The 27,454-nt window shown below is 46.0% G+C and overlaps 1 protein-coding gene and 1 long non-coding RNA gene across 7 annotated transcripts in view; one reads left to right on the top strand and one right to left on the bottom strand.

The window, feature by feature from the left end:
* CLYBL (citramalyl-CoA lyase) overlaps positions 1–5,603 on the top strand; it is a 246,535-nt gene extending 240,932 nt beyond the window's left edge. For 2 of the 6 annotated variants that reach the window (XM_076009307.1, XM_020290261.2), the window contains 2 exons: positions 4,354–4,453; positions 5,477–5,603. In XM_076009307.1, the coding sequence (XP_075865422.1) occupies positions 4,354–4,453; positions 5,477–5,534 (158 nt within the window). In that variant the 3' untranslated portion in view covers positions 5,535–5,603. Of the gene's footprint in view, positions 1–4,353; positions 4,474–5,037; positions 5,450–5,476 lie in introns of those variants that run through there. The other 4 variants (XM_076009308.1, XM_076009304.1, XM_076009305.1 and 1 more) reach the window with 3 other exon arrangements.
* LOC142874810 (uncharacterized) overlaps positions 1–27,454 on the bottom strand; it is a 108,442-nt gene that overhangs the window by 50,632 nt on the left and 30,356 nt on the right. The window contains exon 2 of the long non-coding RNA XR_012922421.1: positions 8,699–8,856. This is a non-coding gene — a long non-coding RNA (uncharacterized LOC142874810). The remainder of the gene's footprint in view (positions 1–8,698; positions 8,857–27,454) is intronic.

Raw genomic sequence — 27,454 nt, 5'->3', positions numbered from 1 at the left:
GAGCTCCACGCCACTCTGACGTTGTGCTAGGTACCAGCACCAGCCTGTGTGTGCAGTGCACAGATGATCCTGATTGGGAAGGAGGCCTTAGATCTTCTCTGTGCTCACCCCTCTGACCTTTTCTCTAGTTCTTGTTGCATTTTGTGGCATCTGCTTCTTTTCTTCCCTGTCCTCTCCGGCAAACTGTAAGCTCCCAAGGGCAGGTCAAGTCTTATCCTCTTACTATCCCAAGTGACTCACCAAGGTCATGACCCAAAGGAGCTGCTTAGTCCACACTCAGTGGATGAATGATGAACTAAGCATATTCGGTTATTAGGCATCTTTGAGATTACTTATAAGAGAGGCATCATTTGCAAAAGGCTAGCAGAGGACTCTTCACTTTATACACCTGCATATCAAAGCCGGCCTAGCCATTTCTACCCAGGGGAACTGAAACACAGAGGTTCTCAAACTTGAATGTGCATTAGAATCACCCAGAGGATTCCTGATCAACCTCTAGGCTTTCTGCATAAACCATGTAGAATTATGCCCAAGGGATCTGCCTTTTTATTTTTTCTTTTTCTTTTCTTTTTTTGAGATAGAGTCTCACTCTGTCACCTGGGCTGGAGCACAATGGCATCATCATAGCTCACAGCAACCTCAAAGTCCTGGGCTCAAGTGATCCTCTTGCCTTAGCCTCCCAAGTAACTGGGACTACATGTACATGCCACCACACCGGGCTAATTTTTCTATTTTTTGTAGAGACGGGGTCTTGCCCTTGCCCTAGCTGGTCTTGAACTCTTGGCCTCAAGCAATCCTCACATCTTGGCCTCCCAAAGTGCTAGGAGTACAGGCATGAGCCACGGTGCCTGATCTTTACCCACATTCTATTCCTACTAGCTACAGGGCAGACTTGCACAAGTTTCTTAAGCTCTCCATGCCTCAGTTTCCTCAGTTATAAAGTGGGGATGGACCCAAACTCATAGAGACAAAAGTAGAATAGAGGCAGACATAGGGAGTTTTTGTTCAGTGGGTACAGAGTTTCAGTTTTGCAAGATGGAAAAGTTCTGGAGAGCTGTTGCAAAACAATGGGAACATATTTAACACTACCGAACTGTACAGTTAAAAATGGCTAATAGGGTAAAGTTTTTGTTGTGTGTTTTTACCACAACTAGAAGAAGAAAAAAATGTTAATGGGGATGGATAATAGTGTCTACTTCAAAGTGCTATTGTGAGCAATCCATGAAATCAAGCATGTGAAGTGCCAGGCACAGACCCGGGACTAGTAACTGCTGTAAAAATTATAGCTATTATTATTGTAGTAGTCACAGTTGTTAAAGAATTTAACCATGAATAAGTTACTATTTAAAGGCATTTTAAACAAAATTATTGTCTGAATCTTCAAGCTGATGGAAGCTCCTTGTACTTTGTGAAATGGCATGCCCAAACTGTATGCTTTTCAGGAAAGCACTGGGCTGTGAAGCTGAAACTTATCTATCACCACTCAGTAAAGAATATTGCAAACCTTTCCCAAAAACCCAAGTAGCTTTTTGACAAACTACATTTTTCCAAATCCTGACCAATAGACCATTTACATTCCGCACATAGATCCATATGTGAAGAAGCCAGCCTTATCATAGGTTGGCATGTGACAGCCTGAGGATGTTTATATCAGACAATCTAATTCTTAACACTAAAATCCTCGATTTGCAGAGATGAGGGAGACACGGAACCGAAATGTTAAATTTTGTTTTCCACCTTAAGCTTAATAAAGGAAATCAAGCAAAAGCTGCCACCATAGAAGAAAGAAATGATCTCCCTGTCTTGAAAAACGACATGAAGCATTTTTCATCTTTGATATGCATGTGGAACCCAACGCAGACTTGGGAACATGGCATAGACCCAAAGCCATCATTTGGATTCTCTGCCATCGTTTTGATTTCATGTGCATCTATGCTAATTTCGTCTCCCCAGCCTATTATTTAAGCCTTAGCAGGACAGATGTGCTGTTTTACAAGGCCATAATCCACTTGGTGGGCGGATAACCAAGAGGCCTTTGGTCTTCATCATTTACTCCAGTAAGAAAACTAGGCGATTGCCTTTGTAAAACAGCATGTGACCCACGCCGTGTAACACCAACCTACGGGACCCTCCTCGGAACTTCTAACCAAATTCACAAAATTCATCCTGGTCACAGAGATGGCCAGAATTAGCTCTAGGCTGAGTGGAATTAGGCAAAGGCCAATACAGGAGTACAAATAGTAAAAATGACACAGTTGGGAAGTGACTTACAGTACAGAATTTTAGGTCACACAGGTGTTCACATGAATCAAACTCATCATTCTAAGGCTGAGGTTAGGCACCACTGGTGGAAATTCCAATCCTAGGTGGCTTTTAGATCTCTCTTGATTGAAAGATAAATTCCAAAGTCATTGCTAAGAATTCCCTGCCCACATTTTGTCCCTGCATCCTATGTATAAGGGACTCCCCCACAGACCTGTCCCAGAAGCCCTGAATATGAACAGCACTGACTGTTGAGATGGTTACTTGTGAAATCCAGATATGGGCTGCAGTGTCTGCAAAGGGACTGTCATCAGCAGGGGTTAGGGCTGCTCCAGCCCAACTCCAGATCTCAAAAGACTACCTGCTCCCCACTCACACCAGCATCCCTGCCAACAGGTGGAAAGGAGAATTAAGATGATTGTATGCAACAAAAAAGACGTGATTAAAAGAACCTAAATAACCAGACATTAACTTCAGGTTGTGAGCATGCTGCCATCTGTCTGTCCATTTTTCTTTTTCTTTTTCTTTTTTTTTTTGAGACAGAGTCTCGCTTTGTTGTCCAGGCTAGAGTGAGTGCCGTGGCGTCAGCCTAGCTCACAGCAACCTCAAACTCCTGGGCTCCAGCGATCCTTCTGCCTCAGCCTCCCGAGTAGCTGGGACTACAGGCATGTGCCACCATACCCGGCTAATTTTTTTTTTTTTTATATGTCAGTTGGCCACTTAATTTCTTTCTATTTATAGTAGAGACGGGGTCTCGCTCTTGCTCAGGCTGGTTTTGAACTCCTGACCTTGAGCAATCCGCCCGCCTCGGCCTCCCAGAGAGCTAGGATTACAGGCGTGAGCCACTGCGCCCGGCCCCATTTTTCTTTTTCTGATGCACTGAAGAAAGTACCTTATTATCTTAACATGGGGGTCTATCTCCAAGGAAGGCTGAAAGCTCTGAGACCCAAGTATTTGCCCCAGCTCTAACTTTTCCTAGTCACGTGACCTTGGAAGATCACTTAACTATTATTCTAGGCCTCAGTTTCCTCATATAGAACAGGGCTTAGGTCACATGACACATTCAATAAGCATTTATAGAAGGTTACAAAATGAATCTGTAAAACAGGGATGTACCAGGAGATTTCAGAAATGCTTTCCAGTGTTAACATTCATCTGACCTATGATTTCTTTGTGACAGGCTCACAACCCTGGTAATTCTAATCCTCTTCTGCCAGTGTGCACCAACAGATTCACCTCTGTACTCAATGCAGTCCGACCTTGCGCCTTTCTCATCACCTTATAGTGTTACCCCTCAATTATGTTACAGCAAGGAGGAGGCATTTCGCTATTAGCCTGATCATGCAATTATGTTTTTAAATAATAATCAGTTGCCAGAATATATAGTCCTGCATTTAAAGTTCTATGCAGGCCGGGCACGGTGGCTCACGCCTGTAATCCTAGCACTCTGGGAGGCCGAGGCAGGTGGATTGCTAGAGGTCAGGAGTTCGAAACCAGCCTGAGCAAGAGCGAGACCCCGTCTCTACCATAAATAGAAAGAAATTAATTAGCCAACTAATATATATATAGAAAAAATTAGCTGGGCATGGTGGCGCATGCCTGTAGTCCCAGCTACTCGGGAGGCTGAGGCAGCAGGATTGCTTGAGCCCAGGAGTTTGAGGTTGCTGTGAGCTAGGCTGACGCCACGGCACTCACTCTAGCCTGGGCAACAAAGCGAGACTCTGTCTCGAAAATAAATAAATAAATAAATAAAGTTCTATGCAGTATTTCAAAACTTATATAAGGAAGTATTTAAATTTTCCTTCCATAGTTGTTTTCCACTTGATTTCAAGAGTTAAACGAACATTTTCTCATATCTTATGTCTGATGTTTTTCTTCTCCATTAAAATGCTGAAGGTTTTTTCTTTCCTCTTTAAGAGAAAAAAAGAAATCTTTCCCCTGCAATTTACTTTGGCTTTCTCAAAAGTTGGGTAGGAAAGTCAGTATAATTCAGGTGGAATCTAAAATGTGCTTGTTGTACAAGCATGCACAGAAAGGAAGCCTATAATTGCCGCGCTTTCTTTCAGGAAGTTTGTATTCTCTGTTTTCCAGGGAGCCTTTACTTTCCAAGGGAGTATGATCGACATGCCATTACTGAAGCAGGCCCAGAACATTGTTACGCTTGCCACATCCATCAAGGAAAAATGATCTGGTAAATGAAGCTCTCATCAGGTGGGCTGAACATATACAGTGGGTTTCTTAAAGACAAACCATAATACTCAAGGCAACTTGTTAGTATGCTGGATTGGGACCTTACTCCATTTACAGTTCATGGTAATCATGATTTTTTTGTTGCTGTTTTACTGGCCAGTTATTCCTCTAAAAGTGAACTTTTTCCCTTTTGGGTCCAACCTTATGATTTTATTTGTTTATTAACGCATTACAAATGCAGATGTGTGATTTCGCAGGGAGATAAAATGATAGGGAAAGATGAGGGGAAGTTAGGTCTTTAATGAAACAGAACTTTCCTGAATATACATAGTCCCTGTCCCCTTCTTATGTGAATTAATGTTTCCCACATTGTTCATTTGTACAGTGACACCACAAATAATTTTAAGAAAGGCAGGCCTTTAAAAAATAATAACAAAATTAAGGGGTCATGTCTGTTTCACTAGTAATCTGATAAAACAACAGAGATGACACAGAAAAAGTTACATAGTATTATATATTGGCTTATAATGATATCTTCTAAAAATAAACTTTCAACACTGATCACTCTTAACCTCCACCCACAAGATGAAACATCCACATCCTCGATCCGCTGGTTGATGAAGACCAAAGCTCTCATCCTGGCCGAATGCTCTGGGTCAACAGTTACCGGCAGTTAAAAAATAAATGTGCAGAAACACAAGAGCGTCCATTCTCCCCCCTTTCTTTTCCCGTTTAACTGTTTGCCATTGAGGCCATTTCCCCCTGCAAATGTATGGCCCGGACAGGACTCCCTCAGCCATAAACTTGTAGTGTCTAAGAAGACACAATGCCACCGAGCTGGCTGGCGCATGTGGCCCCTGCGAGATTTGCATCACATTAGAGATGCTGCAGCAGGTCAGATGGGTGGTGTGGTTAACGGGCTTAGTAAAGCTGTTTTGAAGAGGTTAACCCAGCTTGTAGTAAGGGTAAATAAACATAACAACCAGCCATTGTTCCCTATTCAGCATGTACTCTTATATTGAAGGCTAAAGGGTATTGAAGCTGCGGAGGATCAACTTGTGCTTGCCAGAGGACGCCAATGAAGTTTGAAACACCAACAATCAGAGATTTTGTTTCTGTTCCTCATTAAATCATGAGCTTTTGTGCCGAGACTCTGGACGACTGTTCTTTAAGAAATTAACAGAATGGGAAGTTTTAAACTCTACACCAACCTTTTCATGACCTACACAGCAGCAACGCTGCTACTCTTAGACAAACTCCGCGGGGAAGGCTGTTCTGTTTATTTAAATTTGTAAATAGAAAACAGTTGTTTTTTATTTTCATTTTTTTTTACCTCCTCCTACGCCCTTTTTGATTATTTCCTACATGGTCCCTAGTGTGTGCCCCAACCCAGGGGTCTACTTTTCCCCACTTCTCCCAATTCCTACAGGAAACCCAAGAGGCGAGTAGAGTTGAGGGTTAGATTCAAGGAGAGGCACCATCACCTCGAAGCAAAGTCAAGAGTCCACGGCCATCGGCCACCGTGCAGCCCCGGCGCACAGCAGGGAGGGCAGGAAGGGGAAGATCCAGTTCCCACGGGCATGTGGAGGGAACCCCATCCAGGCTGGATGGTTCTGGGGAGACACATTCTTGGGACACCAACTAATGTTCCCAAACGTGGGCTCCCAGGAGACAGCTCTTCAACTGAGATGGCACACGTTAGGCTGGGTCCCCCTTCCCCTCCTTGGTGCAGCCTCCTCAGCCCCTCATCCGAGCATCATCACCTTCGCCTTGGTGGCCCTGTGCTGCCCCAGAGTTGTTGGAAGGGAAGGGGGGAGCCAGCCCCATCCTCTCTCTGAGGGCCGGAAGCAGGAAGATGGCATCTCGCCAACCTCAGAGACAACTGGCCTCCAGCCAACCTGTGCCTCAGGACTCCGGACAGGGGCAGCGGGCAGCCGCTACGGAGCAGCACCCCAAGGCGCACTGTGGCCATTACAGAGCAGCACCCCGAAGGCGCACTGTGGCAGCTGTGCCCTGCCAGGGTTCGGCCGGAACCCCGGAGTCAGGCTGCACGCTCAGTCCGCCCTCTGCTTAGAAGGAGAGACAGGAGAAAAGGAAGGCCTCTTCTCTTTTCCCCTGTCCCACACCCCCTCGGGGTGTCAAAAGCAGCACTGGCATGGCCTGGCACAAGCTAAAGAGGAACATAAAAGCCACCTTCGCACGTGCCTTCAGGCAGCCCTCACTTGAACTTAACTGCCCTTCCCACCCTCTGTCCAGATCCAGAGGATGAAAGGGCACACGTTCTAGTCTCCCCCCGGCTGCCAGCCAGCCCCCCGGCCCATACCCATGGGCCGCCACAAGCCTGGGCTCGCTGAGAGCCACCCCCCACTCTGAGGGAGCTCACATGCCTGCTGAAGGCACCCCTCAGCCCGGGTCTGGGCAGTGCTGAGAGCCACATTGGCTAGGTCTCCTGACACCCGTCGCCAACAGGCCCAGGGGTTCCTAGGTCCCCAGCCACATTCACCACGCCCTGGCCTGTACCCCAAACTGCATTTTGTTCCAACAAAACCACCTTACTAAGTCTCCCCAAATGTCAGACTTACCATCTTACCCATAACTCGGTGGTCCCAATTATGGTAGAATCATGAGACTGGGACCCACTAGCACCAAAAACCTGGACTGAGCTCCCACTGTCTGAACAGAGACCCTAACGAGGACCCCAGAAGAGACTTCAGTCATGGTCAGGAGCTCACTGTGCCTCATTCCTTGAAGAACAAAACTCTAGGACGGAAATGCTGGGGAACAAAAATGTATTCCCGCTCTTTTCCCACCCACAACCCTTTGGTGCCACGGATAGCGGCGGACAGGTGGGGGAGCATGCCCGGATGCCCGCCAGGGGACAAGGAGGTCTGCCCGCTGCCCTGAGCCAGGAATGGACAACAGGAAGAGGACCTTGCAGCTAATCTGATTAATCAGAAGCCATACCTGTTTCTATTTTGTGTAGCTCATCACAAGCCGCTTAGCCATATCACCCCCCTGTTATTAATTCTAGGGGGCTAAATTATGGGTAACACTATTAAAACATTATCAGAACTAATGAGAAACAATTACTTAGAAAATGAGCCGGGACAAGATTGAGTCGAGAACATCAGCGGTGATCACCGTAGATTAGTTTAATAAATCATCAGGTGCTAGGCAAGACTGACTGTATGTATGCAAAGCCCCGTCACGGGAAAATGAAATTGAGATTTTTTTTTTTTGCATAATTTTTTCATTAATCTCAATAGGACCCGTGTGGTGTAGATTGCTTTATTCCCCTAATACCTTGCCTGAGGGGGGGTGCCCAATAATGTCTTCATTGTTTTACTGAGGTCTTAATGACAATCTGTGACAACCTCATTTTAATGTATAGAGGATTATATCATAGTCATGTTTTATTGAAATGGTGGGGGGACTCCAGTCGGAGTCCCACACTGTCCCTGAGCGCAAGTTAGGAAGTTCCCGGGCATCTGAGCTTTCCTTTCCCACGTCCAAGTGTTGAACCAGCCTGGCCTCCACGGAGGGGCTGGGGAAACAGTGTCCTGCCGGATGAAGACTTCACCACCTCCGATTTGAATTTGAAAGTAACTCTTTGCCTGGTATATTTTGCGGGTAAATAGAACGAACCATGTCCTTTTCCCCACCTCTCTAAAATAGACGTGCCATCATCATCATTAACACTTTTGCACCCAATAGTTTCGAGAGTTCGGGAAACTGATCTTCTTCCTGGGGGGACACTGTAATTTTCTAACGATGCCATAAAGGAAAAAAAGAATTCAGGTTTTTTGGTGTTTTTTTTTTTTTTAATTTGAAGGACAGTCTGTTTTTATGGTTTCGGTTTACCTTGGAAAGCTGAATCTTCCGTTCTTATTTTTATTTTTTCCTCTAGTAGTAGGAAAGCAATTGATGGTACGAAACAGGTTCTAAGATTACCAGAAGGACCTCGTGCATATATATGCTGGGAAAGGTCACCCGACCGGTCTGTAAGCGCAGAGCTCGTGCCCGGGCTCGGGGACAGGGACCTCCCAGCGCAGAGCCTCCCTGCCCCCACCCCCTGCGAGGTTTTCACATTACATCTTTGGGGAAAAGTGGCGGGAAAGTAATGACCAGACCCCAATATTTAAATGCTAAAAGCCTTAGTCTTTCTTGCCGCGCTTTATTTTAAACTGGGGCGCGACAGAGTAGCTAAGAGAGCGAACAAAATGGAAAATAAATTACTTTCAAATACCTTGGTACCTGCAAGCTCGCGCGGTGGGACCAGGCAGCTCTTTGCTGTTCTGGACGGGTGACTGTTGTTGTTGTTAGTTTGTTTAAATTCCAGTTATAATTTGGCAGCATATCGCCTTCCGAATCAGGACGAATTGCCAACGACATAAAGCGAGCGATCTGCAGGAAGGAACCGAAACCATCGTTAGCGCCTTTTGGTGGTGGCAGTTTGCTGCCGAAGCGACCCAGTTGCAGCTGAGCGCGCGAAGCCTGCAGGGCACGCTTATTTATTTCGACAGACTCTTTCGGGATTTGTCACTCGCACCTTCACTTTCAAAATTTTTATTTTTACTTTCTACACCGTCAGTGACTGGCTGGCTTTTACTTTGGCTTCTTCCGACGGGACGGGCACGGCGAGCCTGGGGCTGGGCGCGGGGTCCTTAGAGGTGCGCCCGCGCGACGGGGACCCGCGGTGTCCGCGTCCCCTTCCCCAACGCCTGCAGTCGGCGGGCGCAGAGACCTGGGGGCCGGGCGGCACCGCCCGTGCTCGGTCGGGAGGCCACAGTCCCTTGCCGGCCGGGCGCAGCCCCTGCGAGCTGAGCTGCGCGAGTGGAGCCGGCGCCCGGGCCGCAACGGCCGGTGGCGGGGCCCGAGGAGCCCGGCGGGCCGGGACTGCGGGGACTGCGGGACCCGCCCGCCGCGGGCCGCCCGGAGCCTGCGAGCCTGTCGCGCAGCCCGGCTGCAATGGTGGCAGATCAAAGGCCGTCCCGTGTTCCCGCGGAGCCGGGGACAATCCCGCGCCTTTGTGCGCTGTTGCTAGGAGCCCGAGAAACTAAGAGAAAGTGTCAGGAGCATGTTAATCAGACTCGTTACAGTGTAACAATAACGTCTCTCTCGGGTCTCCCAGGCCCCGAGCACCCCGACGCACCCCGCGCACAGGCCGGACACCTGCACGGGCCCTGGCGCGCGCCTGCAGGCCCCCGCGTCCCTCCAGCCCCGAGGTTGGCACCCGGGCCTTGCGCAACCACGAGGCCCAAGGGGCCCTGCAAGCGCCACGCACGTCTCCTGGGTCATGAGCTCCTTGACCAGAGTCGCCTAGCTTTTCAGTCCTTGAGTTGAATTGCCCGCGTTATTTAATCTTGGTGTTCCAATCGAGAGAAAAATGAACATTCCGTTTCAGACAGCTGTTTGGCGAAGAGTTTTTTCAAAACTATTAAATCAATTTTGCCAGTTTCCCTTTGACATCCTTACAGGATACTGTAAGTGGTAATCCCCAGTTTAAGAGAGAAAGAAGGAAACACAACTTTGCCGAGAGCAAAGCTTTCTTCTCTGAATACTTTTTCTAGGAAGTCACTTCATTCATTCATTTAGTCATGCAACAAACACCTGTTGAACTCAACTGGGTGCCGGACAGCTACTCTGAAAGTCATAGACCTTGTTCCAGATGAACTTTTCTTTTAAAATTAAAATGCTCTTGTGGAAGTCAGAGGAGAGGCAAAGGTGTTAAATAATGTCAAGTGTTAAAACAAAAAGAAGTGTCACTGGCTACAGTAGTGATAATAGCAAGAGAGGTGCGAATTAAGAATTAAAAAACATTTCAAACACTACAGGCCATATGCTTTGAAACCAGCCACTTTTTTCCACCTCTTTCATCTCCCTCCCCCCCTCCCTGTGATGGGTAGGAGCTCTGCCAGGCTGCAGTCTTGAAGCCCTTCAGAGTCTTGCCTGAGGTCTGAGGAGGAAGGCCCACCCTTCTGCGTGTTTGTACACAGCCTCTCAACTTGGGAAGGAACCCATTTCCCCCCTTGGCCATAGCCAGCGAATTGGAAAGCTGTCCTGAGGCTTAGGGCAGAATTTGGCCAACTCAAGGTGCTTTCTTCCATATGAACTCTTATTCGAGAACCATCCCATTCAGGAAGGGTAGGACAGATTTCTGGAGTCCAACTGTTGCACCCCAAGTCGTCACCAGGGTAAGTAGAAGACCGCTTTGTGAATCACCTGTACCCACCCATGCTAGAGGAAGAATCCCGTAAGTATGCAAGACTTCCCCATTGGTCAAAATCAGTTTCTCTCGTGGTTGTGTGCAACACACAAACATACGGAACACTGGACGTGTTCCCCAGAGATTGGAGTCTTAGGCGTGAAAGGAACTTTAGAGATTTCTTTCATTCTATAACTAAAAGATTTGATATACTGAAAATCCCATCTTATGAAAAATAAGGGGAAACCAAACACTGTGTCACAATGTTAAAATATCTGATTAAAGGGGAGAAATGCGGTAAAAAGAAACTATATTTTTTGGTCTATATAATGCCAAATAGCCGGTTTGGCTGACTTTTGTTTTTATTTTTAAACAATGAATCAAATTTCCTTCGTAATCAGACACACTAATAGAATCAAGAGAAAAATGGACATTCCATTTCTGATAGCTCTGTAGTGGAGACTTGCTTCGCAAGACTACACAGGCCAGGCATATGGCTTAATGTTAAATGGGGGGTCTTTTGAGTTCCGTGGAAAGAAGAATATAAAAACCGACAGGAACTTCTGGCTGAGATTTTCTGGGAGAACTGTATTCTTAACCCGGACTCCCAAATGAACAGAGCAGCATGTCGTTTTCCCCCAGCTCATTTCCAGGGCCTGGAATCCATGCTGGGGCTTTCAGGGGAGCTTCAGGATGCTTCTCTCAGGCTGGCGTGAGGGAGCTGCGGCCACTGGGCGCCCCACCAGTGTTCCCATGTCAGCGACAGCACCGTTCTCTCAAGGGGCCCTGGCCACTATCCACGCTGATCTTTGCAAAAAAGCCTTTGCAGGAGCTGTAGCCCCTCCCTCTCCATCACAGCCAGCAAACTCCTAGCTGTTCTTCAAGACACAGCTTCAAGGCCACACCCCAGAGACAACTTGCTGGTCTTCCTCTGTTCTTCCATCGCACTGGATCAGAGTTCCATTGTCGTATTCCTTTAGGGGTGTGTGTCCCCCAAAATAGCGCAGGTGCCCTGAATATTGAACATTGTCACACATTTTGGATCCCTCTCCTGCTCTCATCTGTCACCCCCAGCACGAGCTTGCTAAAAACGTGTTCAATTAATCAGGAACTGAAGTCTTTCACTTCACATTCGGGTTCTGATCCTCACCTTACAACTAACGGGCTGTGTTATATTCGCACACCACAGTAAGTCGTTTGTTCTCTCTGAGCATCAGTTTCTTCAACTATACGGTAACCGTGCCTAACCGCCATGAGGATGCGGTAGTCACAGAGCTGCACCGCCCAGATCACCCTTTGTGGCCCCACTTGATGGCTGAGGAGGTACAGTCAGCGGACGGCCTCGTTGCCTCGCCCAAGGCCCCACCTTGGAGGGAACCCAGGCATTCTGGCCAGAGGTGGGGTACCTGACAGGCCATCCTGCCCCAGAGCTCCCAGTAGGGATGACCAAGATGTTATTGGGTTTGCTTGGCAGTTCAACTTCTGCTTCATCCCAATCCTCATTCTTCCTTTACTGGGCGTTGACATATAATAGCTTGCACCCTAATGTCCATCTGAGCATCTGCTTCCAGAAACCCTACCCTGTGACAGAGGACTGAATGAACTACTGTATTTAAAAGCACATGGTACTTGCCAGGGAGTTGGGGAGGGTGGTAGTGGGGAAGTTATTGTTTAATGTGTACAGAGTTTCAGTTTTGCAAGATGAAAAAAGTTCAGGAGAAAGCGTGTGGGGACGGTGGCTTAACAGTGTGAATGTACTTAATGCCACCAAATCGTATGCTTCAAAATGGTTAAAATGGTAAATTTTGTTAAGTATATTTTACCGCAATTGTAAAAAATAATTTTTTAAAAAAAAGAATGAATTTAAGATACATATAAATAAAAAACTAATAAATAAATATAGTATTTTTTTGAAGCATCATCCTTGGTACACGATAGGCATTCAGTAAAGACCAAATGATGTCTACCGAGGTTTTAAACCTGCACTACAGTAGCAGTAGCAGATGGGAAGTGCATTTCTATTAAGTGAACCCCCTTTTCTCACTTACTTTCATTGGTAGACAAAAGATAGGTTGTCACAGGAAAAGGGATGGGTGGGGCAAATTCCTGGGCATGCCGGGTGTGGCCGCATACTCCGGCAGACCTGTGGATTCTGCATTCTGGGGAGCTTTGATACTCTTTGGATGTTAAAAATCTCCTAACTCCACTGCTAGCCTGTGGCCTAGGTTAGTTTCTCTTAGTGCTGGAGAGGTTCAGACCGTAAACTCCTCTCTGATCATTTTGTCCAATCCCCTGAGTCTGCAGCCGCTGAAGCTCTGGGGGATTGTTCAGTACCAACTCCTGGCTGAAGGGGGCACCATTCACATAGAAACAATGCAATGCTCGTGGCGCCTCTGGGAGTTGTGGGACTATTGGCCCCAGCAGGCAGGGGACTTGCTCAAGGTCACACTGCTGGCAAAACCAACACTACAACAAAATCTCCAAACTCCCTCTGCCAAACCACACAGCTCCACCCCCAACCCGCAGAAACCCTCAGATTCACGGCTCCCCATCAAGTTCCCCGTCTCATCAATTGGGAAGAGAAAGCACCAGGCATTTTCTGAAACAATGAGGGAAATAGCTGAAGGCTCCTTTTCAACAACTGCTTCCCCCAGAGACAGTACCTGAGCCCAGCAAAGATACTGGAATTCATCACATTCAGACAACCAGTCCTCTGCCACCAGGCCGATGTCACCTCCCAATAGGCCCTGATGTCCCCGCAGCCTGCAGAGCCCTGGGCGCCTCCCAGACCACACAGTCCCTGGCACATTTTGCAGGATTTTCCACCGGGGGCTGTTCTGAGTGGCTGGGGAATGTCTCAGGTTGTCAAAGGAAAGAAGAGCCGGGGGAGGAAGGAAGACGCGGGTGTAGACCTTGCCAACAGAAGGTGCCCAGGCTGGGCTGGCTCCGGCCGCCTCTGGGCTGCAGGGTCTCTCCCATGCCATCCTGCATGGCCTTCACCATGCTGCCTGTCATCCCTCATCTCATCTTGTCCCTCCGTCCCTGTCCTTCTGCTTCCTCTTCCCTCTGCCTTGTAGTTCTGCCCTCCGTTCCTTCCCTCCCCACAACTCTAAAAGCAAAAATAACAAATGTAGGAAAGAAAACAACAAAATCAGGCACAAAATATTTTTCTAATTCTTCCTCCACGTTTTGGAGGTAAATCTAGGGTGTTACGTCGTAAGCTGCTTGCAGGACATTCTACAATCCCTCATTCACTGTGAACCTGGCACAGGACGATCATGATACCCTTTGTACTGTAGAGACCCCGAGCGTAGACAACAGCTAATATTGTACTTTGGGAATCAGAGTAGATATGCCAATGAGGCTGCTAATTATTCAGTAAATTAAATTTTGCTGCCAAAGATGCTATTCCTAATGTCCTACATTTGATCATGCTGTCTTAATGCAAAGCCAACATTTGGATTATATTTAAGTGGTGAAGAAGATGAAGATGTGGAAATTGGCTCTCAGTTCTTTCTGTTTCAGCAGGAGTTATTTGAGCATGCAGCCTGAAAACTCATATGAGAGCCTAGAATGATGCTTATAAATTACAAACTTTAACTCTATATAAAGTGTGTGTGTGTATATATATATATATATGATCTCATAAAATATAAACTTTATAATTGTACAAACTTGTACATTTTGATTTCATTCCTATTCTTAACCTTATTCCTTTTGGGGATGATATTACCAGAAAGGTAACAACAACTAAATTATTATAAAAACAGATTTTTTTTAATGTTTATATGTTCTATTTTAGATTACTAGAATGTGACCCAAAAAGATCATATTTATAACTTTACCCTATAAAAGGCTTTTTAAAAAAATGATCAGTCTTTTTCTCATCTAAGGAATTTTTACATTGCAAAATATATTTATGAGAATATGTAAGGTAAATATTTTCAAAATAAGTAGCCAATGAGTGGGCTGGGAATTTGCATGCACTGCCTCTGAAAAATGAGCACTTTTTAAAATGGTTTGTTCAGGAGGCGCCACGGGCCTGTCTCTTCCTTCTTGAAGAGCATATGTGTTAGATTAGTGCTCAGAAAAGAGAACCTGTTTTCATAGCCTCTGGTGCAGCATTTATAAAAATCCTGATGATTTCAGGACTGCACCTTCATTTTTTAAATTTTCAAAACTTGTCCCTTTTTACTTTTATTTTCTTTGAGCAAAACAAAGACTGAAGGACCCCTTTAAGAAATTTTATACATTCCCACAGAGTCCCTGTTTGTTGACCTTCAGGCCACAGAGTAAAACCTTTCTTTTAAGTCAAGCATTCCCCATTGGGAAGCACTCCAGCTTTTTCTTTTTATGAGGAATTTTAACTGCTGGACTTAATTTAATTATTGTATTTTGTACATACTCCCAGAAGCCCCAGGGCATGAGCTTTATTTTTTCAAAACTTTCAAATAAATATCTTTTTAGAATTGCACATTTCTGATGGCAATGTTACTTTTTTGACTTGTATTTCTAATTCAAATGCCAAACGTGGATCTTTCTATTTCTTGACTTATTCAGGGATAGGTTTCAACCTTAGCCTCACGCAGCCTCACGGACAGCCTTCGTGGGCACACACAGGCCTGGAGTCATCTGAGTTCTTAGTGCGGGAGCCCAGGCTTCATAACAAGAAAATAAAAACCATCTCCAATGTTGAACTACATCTTAAAGACAGGCTGGTTCTGGGGGCACAGGCTTCAATAACGAGGGTTGCTAGGCAGACACTGCCGTGAAATCAGGAGCCTGCCGGCCCCATGGCTGAGGTCTGCCACCATCTGTCCTACGGTTCCTTTAACGTGCTCCCACTAACACGGACTGCTCCTCCCTGTCTTAGCAGAGGCTCCCTGCAAACACACACACACACACACACACACGGAGTTGTCATCCCCAGCTAACAGCAAAGATTCAATATCTTTATTTCTCATGTGCCTTTATCCACAAAATTTTCTATTCAATCCTTTTGATCTCCATGATTCCTACCTACCAGGAGATCAAAAACTTGGACCACTTGGACCATTTTGACTCTCAAAAGTGAAAAATAAATTTGTTTTTGATAATTGACTTAGAACTCATTTAGGAATATTGAAATGTGGAGCAAACATAACTTTTCTAAATTCATAATATCAGCCCAAAATACTTTGTGGGAGTTGAGTCACTTACTAAGTAGGTTTCATTTTAAGACTTCTTTGAGTTCTGAATTTAGGAAGAAGATGTTTTTAAGCAGAATTATCTAAAAAGTGAATCTGATTTTCTTATTTACTCAATTTAAAATTTTAAACCATAGGCCGGGCGTGGTGGCTCATGCCTGTAATCCTAGCATTCTGGGAGACCCAGGCGGGTGAATTGCTCAAGGTCAGGAGTTTGAAACCAGCCTGAGCAAAAGAGAGACCCCGTCTCTACTAAAAATAGAAAGAAATTAATTGGACAACTAAAAATACATAGAAAAAATTAGCCAGGCATGGTGGCGCATGCCTGTAGTCCCAGCTACTTGGGAGACTGAGGCAGGAAGATCGCTTGAGTTTGAGGTTGCTATGAGCTAGGCTGACACCACAGCACCCTAGCCTGGGCAACGGAATGAGACTCTGTCTCAAAAAATAAACAAATAAATAAATTATAGTACTTACAACATTTGGGGGCAAAAGAAGGACTTTATAGGTCACATAGGCCAGTGGTTTGGACCGTGGCTGCACATCAGAATTATTGGTGGCTTTTAAGTAAATGCCAATGTCTGGGCCTCACCCCAGACTCATTCACTCAGACTCTAGTCTGATCCATCATTTTGCAGATTAAAAAGAGAAACAACCAAACCAAACCAAACCAAACAGCTTGGAGAGATGAAACATGGCTTTTACCTAAGAAGTCTACGGTCCAATACTGTAACATTATTTGGGAACTCCTGGTCATGCTAAACTTTAAAAAGCAAACTTACTTCAAATAAATTTTCATAATTATGTTTTGGGTCTCATGAATTGATTTTACATCTTATGAAGTTGATTTTACAACTTATGAAAGTTGATTGATTCCTCCCATATGACTTAATTTCTAGTTTTCTACACATTCACATCCCTGACTGATCGCAGAAGAGGAGGGAATAGTCATCATTTTGAAACGTCTCACATTGAATTTTCAAAATCAGGCACACATGTATGGATGGCTGTCCTGTAAATTTCACTTAAAAGAAAAGTTTGGGGGCCAGGAGCAGTGGCTCACACCTGTAGTCCCAGCTACTCGGGAGGCTGAGGCAGGAGGATCCCTTGAGTCCAGGAGTTCAGGGCTACAGTGAGCTCTTGTCATGCAACTGGCACTCTAGCTAAGGCAACAGAGTAAAGAAAAAAACAAAAATTTGGCTTTCTACAGTGGCAGTGTTATGCGTCATAAGTAATACTCTGTGAATGTATTATTCTTAAATATACTTAAAATATATAAATAAAAAGCAGTATTTGTTCTAGTGTCAGCCAAAACTGTACACAGTTTTTATACAAACAGAGGCCAAGATGTCAAGTAACAGCTCAGATGAGTGAGTCCTGAAGTCCTCCAAAGGCAGAGGGGAGCTCAGCTATCCTGAGAGTCTCAGAGGGCAAGAGCCCTGAGCTCAGCAGGATTAGAGCCACCTCTGCAAGTACAGCTCACCCTGCCCGTGGCCCCCCCCAAAAAATGGCACACCTCCCCACCCCGCCTGCTCCCGTGCTCACACTGCCCCCTGTGCCCTTTCCCCACCCAGCTGGCTTGCCTGCAGGTCATGAAGGGAAGGGGGAGCTTCAGTCCTTTAGACTGGGGAGCCTGGTACTGAGCTGTCCTCCCAAGCCAAGACCTCCCTGGAGAAATCCAGAAAGCTTTGATCATAATTATTTGCCTTGGGCTAAAAGACCTCTGGTTGGCCACTCCTCTGCCATCCTAATAAGGCCAGGACCTAGGATCACAGATGCAAACTTTGCAAATCTTTTTTTTTTTTTAAATAAGGGGAACACTGAGATGCAATGAAGGGAAAGAGGGTGAGGTAATACGTGGCAGACCTGCCCAGAATCCGTCCACTGATTTGCTCCTCTAGCAGATATTTATTGAGCTTTTATTATGTGCCTGTGGTGAGTGACAGGACATCCCTGTGTTAGGGACCCGACAAGAGAGCATCCTGGAGCTACCCTGGGGCCCCTCTGTCCCTAGTTCTATGGGAAGTGAAAGTAAGTGGGCAGTGGAGCCCTTTCTTATTCTGTCTACCCAGCCCTGGAATTAGAATTCCATTCTAATTATTCTTCATTATCTTTAAAACACACATGCAAATTAGCCCAGAATCTAGCTCCAGGCCCGAGACCAAAACTAGGGGAAAGAAAGGAAAAATTCTAAATGTATCTTGGAGGTGGATTCTCTTGCTGCCATTAACAACAACAAAAGAATGTTTATTAAAAGATCAATTTTTGGTCGGGCTCGGTGGCTCAGGCCTGTAATCCTAGCACTCTGGGAGGCCGAGGCGGGCGGATTGCTTGAGGTCAGGAGTTGGAAACCAGCCTGAGCAAGAGCGAGACCCCCGTCTCTACTATGAATAGAAAGAAAATAATTGGCCAACTAATACATATAGAAAAAATTAGCCAGGCATGGTGGCGCACGCCTGTAGTCCCAGCTACTCGGGAGGCTGAGGCAGGAGGATCGCTTGAGCCCAGGAGTCTCAGGTTGCTGTGAGCTAGGCTGACGCCACGGCACTCACTCTAGCCTGGGCAACAAAGTGAGACTCTGTCTCAAAAAAAAAAAAAGATCAATTTTTTTATTCAGAGACGAGGTCTCACTGTGTCACCCAGGCTGGAGTGCAGTGGTGGGGTCATAGCTCACAGAAACCTCAAACTCTTGGGCTCAAGTGATCCTCCTGCCTCAGCCTCCCCAGTAGCCAGGACAACAGGTGCACACCACCCGAACTCTGAAGTTTGAGAACCAGAAGTTTCAGATCAGCCTGGGTAACGGCAAGACCCCATCTCTATAAAGAATTTAAAAATTAGCTGGGCTACTGGGGAGACTGAGGTGGGAGGATCATTTGAGCCCAAAAGTTGGAGGCTGCAGTGAGTTATGATGACACCAGTACACGCTAGCCTTGGTGACAGAATGAGATCCTATTTAAAAAAAAATGCACAAACAAACAAATGAAAGAAACAAAGAAGATAATAAGTAAATGTAACTAGATGTGATCTTGAAGTTTACCTATTTTCTAAAATGGACATTTTTAAGTTTTAAAATCAGAAAAATGTATTTTAAAATGTCATTATATTATTGTTTTAAATAAGAATAGATTTGAGGAAAAAAAAAAAAAAAAGAATAGATTTGAGGAAAATAAGTCTGGATGAGAATCAGAATTTGAATGAGAGCTGACTGCCAGCCAGAGCTTTTGTGATGATGATGATGATGATGATGATGATGATGATTACAAGAGGAGTCAGAATTGGGCTGGAGACAATTTATAACAAAAAATTTTTTTGCCTATCCAAGTAATCATTTTTTGAGTGAGACCCTACAGGACGAGCACCCCCACGGCTGGTGGCAGCATAACTGCTACAATCCTCGACAGACTTACTGTCATTTTCTTTTACCCTTTGCAACCAGATCTGGGATTTATCCTCAGGAATTTCTGTAATCCTGAATACTGAAAAAGCCTCGTGGACAAGTCCTACTTTATTCACAGTTGTATCGTTTAACTTACAGCGGTGTGGTCAAGTAAACCATGGGATGATTACTTGATGGAATATTAGGCAGCCACTAAAACCAGTGCTTCTGAAGATAATAAGAAAATGCTTTTCACATGAAGTTCAGAAAGAGATGCCAAGCTACAGGTGCAGAGTCTGGAGCTGCACTGCCTACATCTACCATTCCTTAGGTTTTTTCCTGAATGAGCCTGAACAAGGTCCAAGTGTCTGTTTGCCTCAGTTTTATTACATGTGAAATGGGGGTAATAATAGCACCTACCTCTTAGGGTTGTTTTGAGACTAAAATGAGTTAATACATATAAATAATCATGTCTGGCATGTAGTAGACCCTCTACAAATGTGGGATGCTACTATTATTACAGTTTGATTACAACCATGTTAAAAAGAAATCACAACATTGGAAGAAAATACACTAAAATGTTATCAATTACTGTGTTTGGATGATGAGACCACTGGTGATTTCTTTTCTTTTCTTTTTTTTTTGAGACATAGTCTCGCTTTATTGCCCAGGCTAGAGCGAGTGCCATGGCATCAGCCTAGCTCTCAGCAACCTCAAACTCCTGGGCTCAAGCAATCCTGCTGCCTCAGCCTCCCGAGTGGCTGGGACTACAGGCATGCGCCACCATGCCCGGCTAATTTTTTCTATATATATTAGTTGGCCAATTAATTTCTTTCTATTTATAGTAGAGACAGGGTCTCGCTCTTGCTCAGGCTGGTTTCACACTCCTGACCTCGAGCAATCCGCCTGCCTCTGCCTCCCAAAGTGCTAAGATTACAGGTGTGAGCCACCGTGCCTGGCCTAATTTCTACTTTTTACAATTTTCTATTTCCAAATTTTTCGTAAAATATATCTGAAGGTTTGAAAAACCAAGTTAGAGCTCATTACAAATAAAAATCTCTTGCAACACTACTTTTGGTCATTGTACGGCTATGCCTAAAAGACCCTGAAGAGAGAGCCCCAGTGGGTAGTTTTCATGTGATCTGACCCGTGTAGCTGCTGCGCTCTGGGCGTGGTTTTCCATGGGGCTCCTTGTAACCACTGTGCCCCATGGGCATTCTCTCGTCCCTGGGAGGACGGTTTGGCCATGTTGCCACCTTGGGTAGCACAGAGCACCCAGGCTGGCAAGAAAGTAACCTGATTCCAGTCCCAGGTCTGCCACCCATTGCCTGGAAGTTCTTAGAAAGAGCTTTATCCTTCTCTACAGGGAGGAATCTGTAATACAACTCACATCTTCAGCAGACACAGAGAATTAGAAAAGTGAAGCAAATGTTTGGGGGACAGCCTCAACACATGCCAAAAAGTGGTAGAAAAAGAAATCCTGAGGTTTGGTGCCTCCCCCGAGGCGGAGGAGCCTGGAGCTCTGTTTATACACCTGGACCTGGCCTGGGGGGCCAGGTGGGGCCCCTTGACCATTTGGGGAACCATCTCTGCTTCTCAGCAGCCGCTACAGGCAAGCAAGCCTTCAAAGACACGCCAGAAGCCAGGGTACTCTGCCATCCCTTAACGCCCGAAGCTTTTCATACAGCGAAAGGAGTCGAAGCAGCCCTGCCTTGCAGTGTGGGAGCCCAAAAATTCTGCCTTCGGCTCTACACTAAAAAGGGCTGTCCCTTAACTTTAAATATTAGATTAATATAGGCAACCAATGCCCTTGGTCAGTAAAATAGGAATAGAATAAAGTAACTGTTTGCAACTTTATTTTATCATACAATGTGGGAGGGAAGGAATTGATAGGTTACAATGAGAAATAATCTAGTATTATTGTTTGTAGAATAGAAAAGTGTGTCAAATTTAAAGAAAATCAACATCATTTTTCTATACCATACTCCTGTGAAGTTGGAATTAAACCACAGAGGGAGAAAGTTTATCTACTTAGCTCGTTCCTGGGATGTAGCATGGTGCCTGCCCCTTAATACATTTTCATTGATTAAATGAACGAATGAGTTAACAAATTAATGAACAAATGGAAGATGTTTTCCTTTATGTTGTGTTAGATGCTGGTGATATAGAAATATAGAACTCAGGGTTGCACTCCTACACATTCATTCTAGTAAACCAACACACAAATAAAACCCAACTCAACTGCGACGGGATTAGCTCCTAAAATCATACCACTAATAGTCAGTACTCATGGTTGACCCTCTCTTTTATTGATTGGTTGATTGAGACAGGGTCTTACTCTGTTGCCTTGACTAATAAGTAGTGCAGTGGCCTCATGATAGCTCATTGCCACCTCCAACTCCTGGGTTTAAGTGATCCTCAGCCTCCCAAGTAGCTGAGACTATAGGCGTGTATCACCACACCTGGCTAATTTTTCTATTTTTTGTAGAGACGGGGTTTCACTCTTGCTCAGGCTGGTCTCGAACTCCTGACCTCAGGCAGTCCTCCTACCTCAGCCTCCCAAAGGAGCTCCTTTTTAGATAAGGTACTTTTATACATAGTAAAACATAATCCCTTCCTCACAAGTTCACAGTATAGCCTGGAAAACAAACTTAAGCAAAAAAAGCACAACACCAATGTGGAAAGCAAGATAGAAATATACATGGTAGAGCAGCACGGTGCAATTTAATCATGCAGATTCTGCTATCAGAATGCATGACTTCACAAAGCTGTGCGACCTTGAACAAGTGACTTAACCTCTCTGGGCTTCAGCTGTCCCATCTGTAAAATGGTGATAATACTGGGACCAATCTCCCAGGATTAAGAGGAATAAATGAGTAAATATTCATAAACACTCAGGATAGCGCCCAGACGTACTAAGTAACAAATATAAATATACATAAAATAAATTACTCCCTCCTGTGTTCTCTGAATTTTAAACTGTCATCAAGAACTCTGGGCGGGCTCCTGTGCATGCCTGATTATTCTCTCCGATGGGCTCCTGACCAAACAATTCCAAAGCTGTGGACTCAGGCTGACGAGGGAAGGAACAGTGAGATTCCTGTTTGTGGAAAATAATAAGCATTCATCAGAAGGAAAAAAAATCTCAAAGCTGAGAAATACCTAAACCAGGCATTGCAGATACATTCTAAACAACTGCTACTCGCTTGCTTCTCCCGGGTCCAGGGCAGACATTGCTCATCAAGGTAGGGCCCTTGCCGAACAGCCCAGGCAGCGGCTGGCAGTCAGCACCTGCCGGTGTCTCTGCTCAGCCCTGCCTTCCTGGCCGGCCCTGGCTTGTTTTCTCCACTGGACACGCCGGGCGCCTTCCAAGCCCTTCTCCCGTGGATGCCAGCGCCCCACGCGCCCTCGCAGCGCCCTCTCCCGAGAGAACACCAATAGTGGGTTCCACTTGGCCCTTCCTTGTGGGCTCTTCAGTTTGCAGAAAAGCCAGCACTGGCTTTGGAGGCAGGCACCGGCTGACTCTGTCACCCAGCCAGGCAAGCTGCCTAACCTCTGCGAGCCTCAGACGCCCCGGGGGCAAGCATTGATAAGACTTGCCTCAGGCAGAGCGGTGGTTCACACCTGCAATCCTAGCTCTCTGGGAGGCCGAGGCAGTGGATTGCTCAAGGTCAGGAGTTCGAAACCAGCCTGAGCAAGAGCGAGACCCCGTCTCTACTAAAAATAGAAAGAAATTAATTGGTCAACTAAAAATACATAGAAAAAATTAGCCGGGCATGGTGGCGCATGCCTGTAGTCCCAGCTACTCAGGAGGCTGAGGCAGGAGGATTGCTTGAGCCCAGGAGTTTGAGGTGCTGTGAGCTAGGCTGACACCACAGCACTCTAGCCTGGGCAACAGAGTGAGACTCTGTCTCAGAAATAAATAAATAGGGGGAAAGGGCATTTATTGAAACCTTAAAATCTGTACCCCCATAATATGCTGAAATAAAAAAAATGATCAGAGAAAATAAATAAATAAATAAATAAAAGAACAGGAACGGTGGCCGAGTGCAGGCTGGGTGCTCCCAGTGAAGCCACTGTTGCCCCCATTTGAACATGGCATCAACTATAGGTGAAGACGGAGGGGCCAGACACCGGGAATGGGGTGGGGCGGGGGACACAGGGACTCCCTCGCAGATGCTATTAGGAAATGACAATGGGGGGGGCACTTTCCTCCCATAAGTGGAGAGGGTGCCATTTCCTGGCACGGGCTGGGGCAAGACTGGGCGGACAGGCCTTCCCTGCTGCCCTTTCAGGCTGAGATGCTGGCATCAGCACCTCCCAACTGCACCTTGGTTCCCTCCTCACCCCAGTGGTTGCTTCCTGAGAAGCTTAGATGTGGCCTCCCCCATCAGACTCTGCCTCCCCCCCTGACTCTGTCTTGACCTGCTCTCATCGGGTGTATGTCTGATATCCCCAACCTGATATGCTCCCTTTCTAGAAAAATCAGCCCTGCGCCCTCCGAAGCCAGCCAGTGCTCAAGCACAGCAACTTAGCCAAGGGCTGGCATCTCCCTGTCCTCCAGGGCCAGCCGTGCCACCCTCCTGTCCTCCCCACCTGAGCCGCTGTGGCAGCAGCCTGGGCCAGCAGCAGCCCCAGCCGCCATGCCCGGGCCCAGCCGGCAACCAGCAACCGCAGCCCCGCGCCCCGCGTGTAAAAGGCTCTGTCAACATTTCCATTATAGGCTTCTCTTCCGAGAGTTTACAAGCCAACTGGGAAAACACAATGAGCCCAGGCGGAAAGCTGCACAGTGCAGCCGCGCTGGGAGCCAGAGCGACTCCAGGTTGAAATCTTGGCTGAATTGATGTGTCTACACTATAAACGGATTTGTGTGAAATGCAGCCGCTTCTTTTAATTGCTCCAAATAAATATCCTGGGTAATTTTAAGAAAGACTTTAGCGGTGGCTTCCGGAGCAACACAAGCCATATATTACCAGGAAGTGCTTTGGGGTATTGTTTGCTGAGAAAGGTGTTACATAAATTGAAACTCCTTTTGCTCAGAGCCGAGTCCTGAAAGTTCATGCAGGGAGAAACATTTCTCACCATGCACAAACTGTGAATTGTATATAAAATTAAATTTTCTGATTAAAATCTGCATTGTTGGACCTCCTGCTGGTTGCCACCATTTTGCTGAAATAAGATACTATTTGCAGTAATGGCAGCGAGGGAAACCTGTTATCATTGATTGTAAACTGGCTTCACTCCTACCGCTTAAAAATCTGGAGAGCTTCATTGTGCAAACATTGCATTTTCCATACAAATATTGCAGAGCGAAGTTCTACTACTGATTCATCAGCCGGGGTGCAAGCGCGCCGACAGTCTGACCCCAGCAGCCCTTCCACGCTCTGCACCCAACACCGAGCTGCGGGAGGATTCCGAGAGGGGGCAGATCCAACAGGAGAATGAGACAAGCATGTCTGATCATCTGCTGGTTTTTAATTAAAAAATATTTTTCTTCACAAGGGCATTATCATTTGAGAGTGGAGGGGAGATAGAGGAAAAAATGAGGCTTAGGAGTTCAAACTGCCCAGGACAGCGTTTCCTCCTAAACGAGGATGATTTTTGGCCTAAGAAGATGCACACTCAGAACGCCCAGGCCTCCCTTTTGATCGTTCATTTCTCCCAGCTTTCAGTTTACTGAAAGTCACATCAGCCTGGCCCATGTAGATATTTTTTTATTGCTGTCTAACCATGAGATTAGATTGTCCCTCTCTTTCATTTTGTAAATCAGTCTGTTGCTCAGGTGATGCAAAATAGCTTAGAGTGACAAAGAAAGATGGGGGAAGGAGAGAAATATTTAGCAAAATGATTGATCCTTAGTGGTGTATCTCATATTCCCACAAATGAAAGGAAGCCAAAACGAACTGATTTCCTGAGGAACAACCTAGTCTGAATACAATGAATGTCACCAAATCTTTTTCTAGAAAAGAACACTAAAGGTTACATGCAAAGCCATTGCTACAGTAAAATAAACTCTGCCCTTCCTCTGAGGGAGCAAATTCCGGGGAAGGTGGCTGGAGGTGGCCGGGTGGGTGGGTACTCAAAGCTCAAAAGTTCAAAACAAAGACCTTTGCCAGGCAGTTACCTGGGCAAAATGGGTGAGATCACACCCACACCCACACAGGGCTCAAGATGTCCTTCTGCAGCGACTTTTCCTTAAAAGCAGATTCTAGGCATTCACAGTCATTAGCCTAAACTGGTCTCACCTGTGGGTGGAAACAGGAAGTGCCCAGCAGGGTTCCTGACTCAATCAGCACAGTGTCGCCTTGCCTGTAGAATAGCTCTGAAAAACTACCATTATTATGCCTATTTCCGTTTCAGTTGCATAAAGGTTAAATAAAATTAAAATAATTTACAAATCCATGAATTGGCTATCTTTGAAAATTATTATACTGGCTTTCTTTTCTCCCTCTAAACCTCTCTTATATCTTCTAGTCTTGCATAGTTTCCACAACTCTAACACTAATTATGTGGTCAGAGATGAAAAATAAATAAATACTCTGTTTTCCCTTTTCCTCTTCTTTCTTCCCATCCATATACATGTCCCTCTAGTCAAAAACCAATAACAGAACCAGTTGCAATGTTTTATCCATTCAATAAATACGTTTTAAATTTACTGGATGATAAGTGCTAGACAATTATCCCTCTTTCGCTCAAGAGTTCTGCCAGCCTGGAAAATGCAGGAGGATCTAGGTTTTACTGGCTTTTGAACTAGGGTTTGAAAAACCCAAGAGAATCTACAAAAGGAACTTGTTTCTGAAGGTGCTTCCTCCTCCCAACTTCACTTCCCTCCTCCGCCTGACTCCCGGCTCCCCGGTAACCATGGCAACCCTGATCTTCTCCCTGGCCCCACAGGGCTGAGCTGCCCAAAGGATTCCTTTCCCGGGCTCCATCATCTCGCCTAGTCTTGACCAGGGAGGGGGTGCTCCACCTGCTCACGTCACTGCCCAAACTTTGCCCACATTTTTGCTCTAGGCTGCCACTGGTTTCTTTGAATAGTCATTGTTTCTATAAGAAAAAAAATAATTAACAATATTCCACTGACTTTCCACCTTTTGTGGCAAGAAGACATACACCTACCCCTATGTAAGGCATCAAAAGTCAATGACAGGGCCGGGCGCTGTGGCTCACGCCTGTAATCCTAGCTCTTGGGAGGCCGAGGCGGGCGGATTGCTCGAGGTCAGGAGTTCAAAACCAGCCTGAGCGAGACCCCGTCTCTACTATAAATAGAAAGAAATTAATTGGCCAACTGATATATATATATAAAAAAATTAGCCGGGCATGGTGGCGCATGCCTGTAGTCCCAGCTACCCGGGAGGCTGAGGCAGAAGGATCACTCGAGCCCAGGAGTTTGAGGTTGCTGTGAGCTAGGCTGACGCCACGGCACTCACTCTAGCCTGGGCAACAAAGTGAGACTCTGTCTCAAAAAAAAAAAAAAAAAAAAAAGTCAATGACAGGACAGATCTGAAAATGATTCAAGAGTTAATAGGCTGGCTGAGCTAACCATGCCCTGCTCACGCACCCTGGCAAACGCAGCCAGAGAGTGGGCAGAGCCTGGCAATGCGGCCAGAAGGGAAGAACCTGGGTGAGGAGGAGCTTGGGGAAGCTGTGTGGCCTCCATCCCTCAGGCTAGACAGGGATCCCCTGTCCGCCTTTGGGATGTTGGTGGAAATCTTGGTCTCCATCCTAGGAAGAAGCAGGTCCTCAGATTGAACCTGCAATTCTAAGGCAAGAGGGCTGGGTTAAATCAGCTGGAGGGAAGAGATTCTCTCCCCATCTCTTCCTCTCTGGGTCACCCTTCGGGTAGTCTGTGGTCACCTGGATGTTCTTGAGGAGGTTCCTGAGGGACAGAGTCTAAAGTGGCCACTGCTCCTAGGTGTGAAGACCTCCCTACAGTGGACAACCAACGAATTCCCCTTTGCTATCCCTGAACTTTTAGTTAGTGTCTAATTGCCAAGCGATTCCACCAAGGATAAAGGATTGCCCCCAAGCCCCAGTCCCAGGAACATTGCTCTATTTGGCCAAACCCGAAGACCAGGAAGATGGTGGCTACCACCCAGCTCTCTTCCCCAGTGGTTCCCCAAAGAGAAAGGCCAAGTCCCACCCCTTGGTGAACCTGCTCTTTCCCATCACAGGTCATGGAGGCCCTAGATTTATTGGGCAAGTAGATCTGGAGGAGTCACTGTCTTCCTCAGC

This window comes from Microcebus murinus, chromosome 13 (genome assembly GCF_040939455.1).
Source record: "Microcebus murinus isolate Inina chromosome 13, M.murinus_Inina_mat1.0, whole genome shotgun sequence".
In the NCBI taxonomy this organism is placed as follows: Eukaryota; Metazoa; Chordata; class Mammalia; order Primates; family Cheirogaleidae; genus Microcebus; species Microcebus murinus.
Note: the sequence above shows the minus strand (reverse complement) of the source record. Positions and strands in the feature narration are given on the sequence as shown.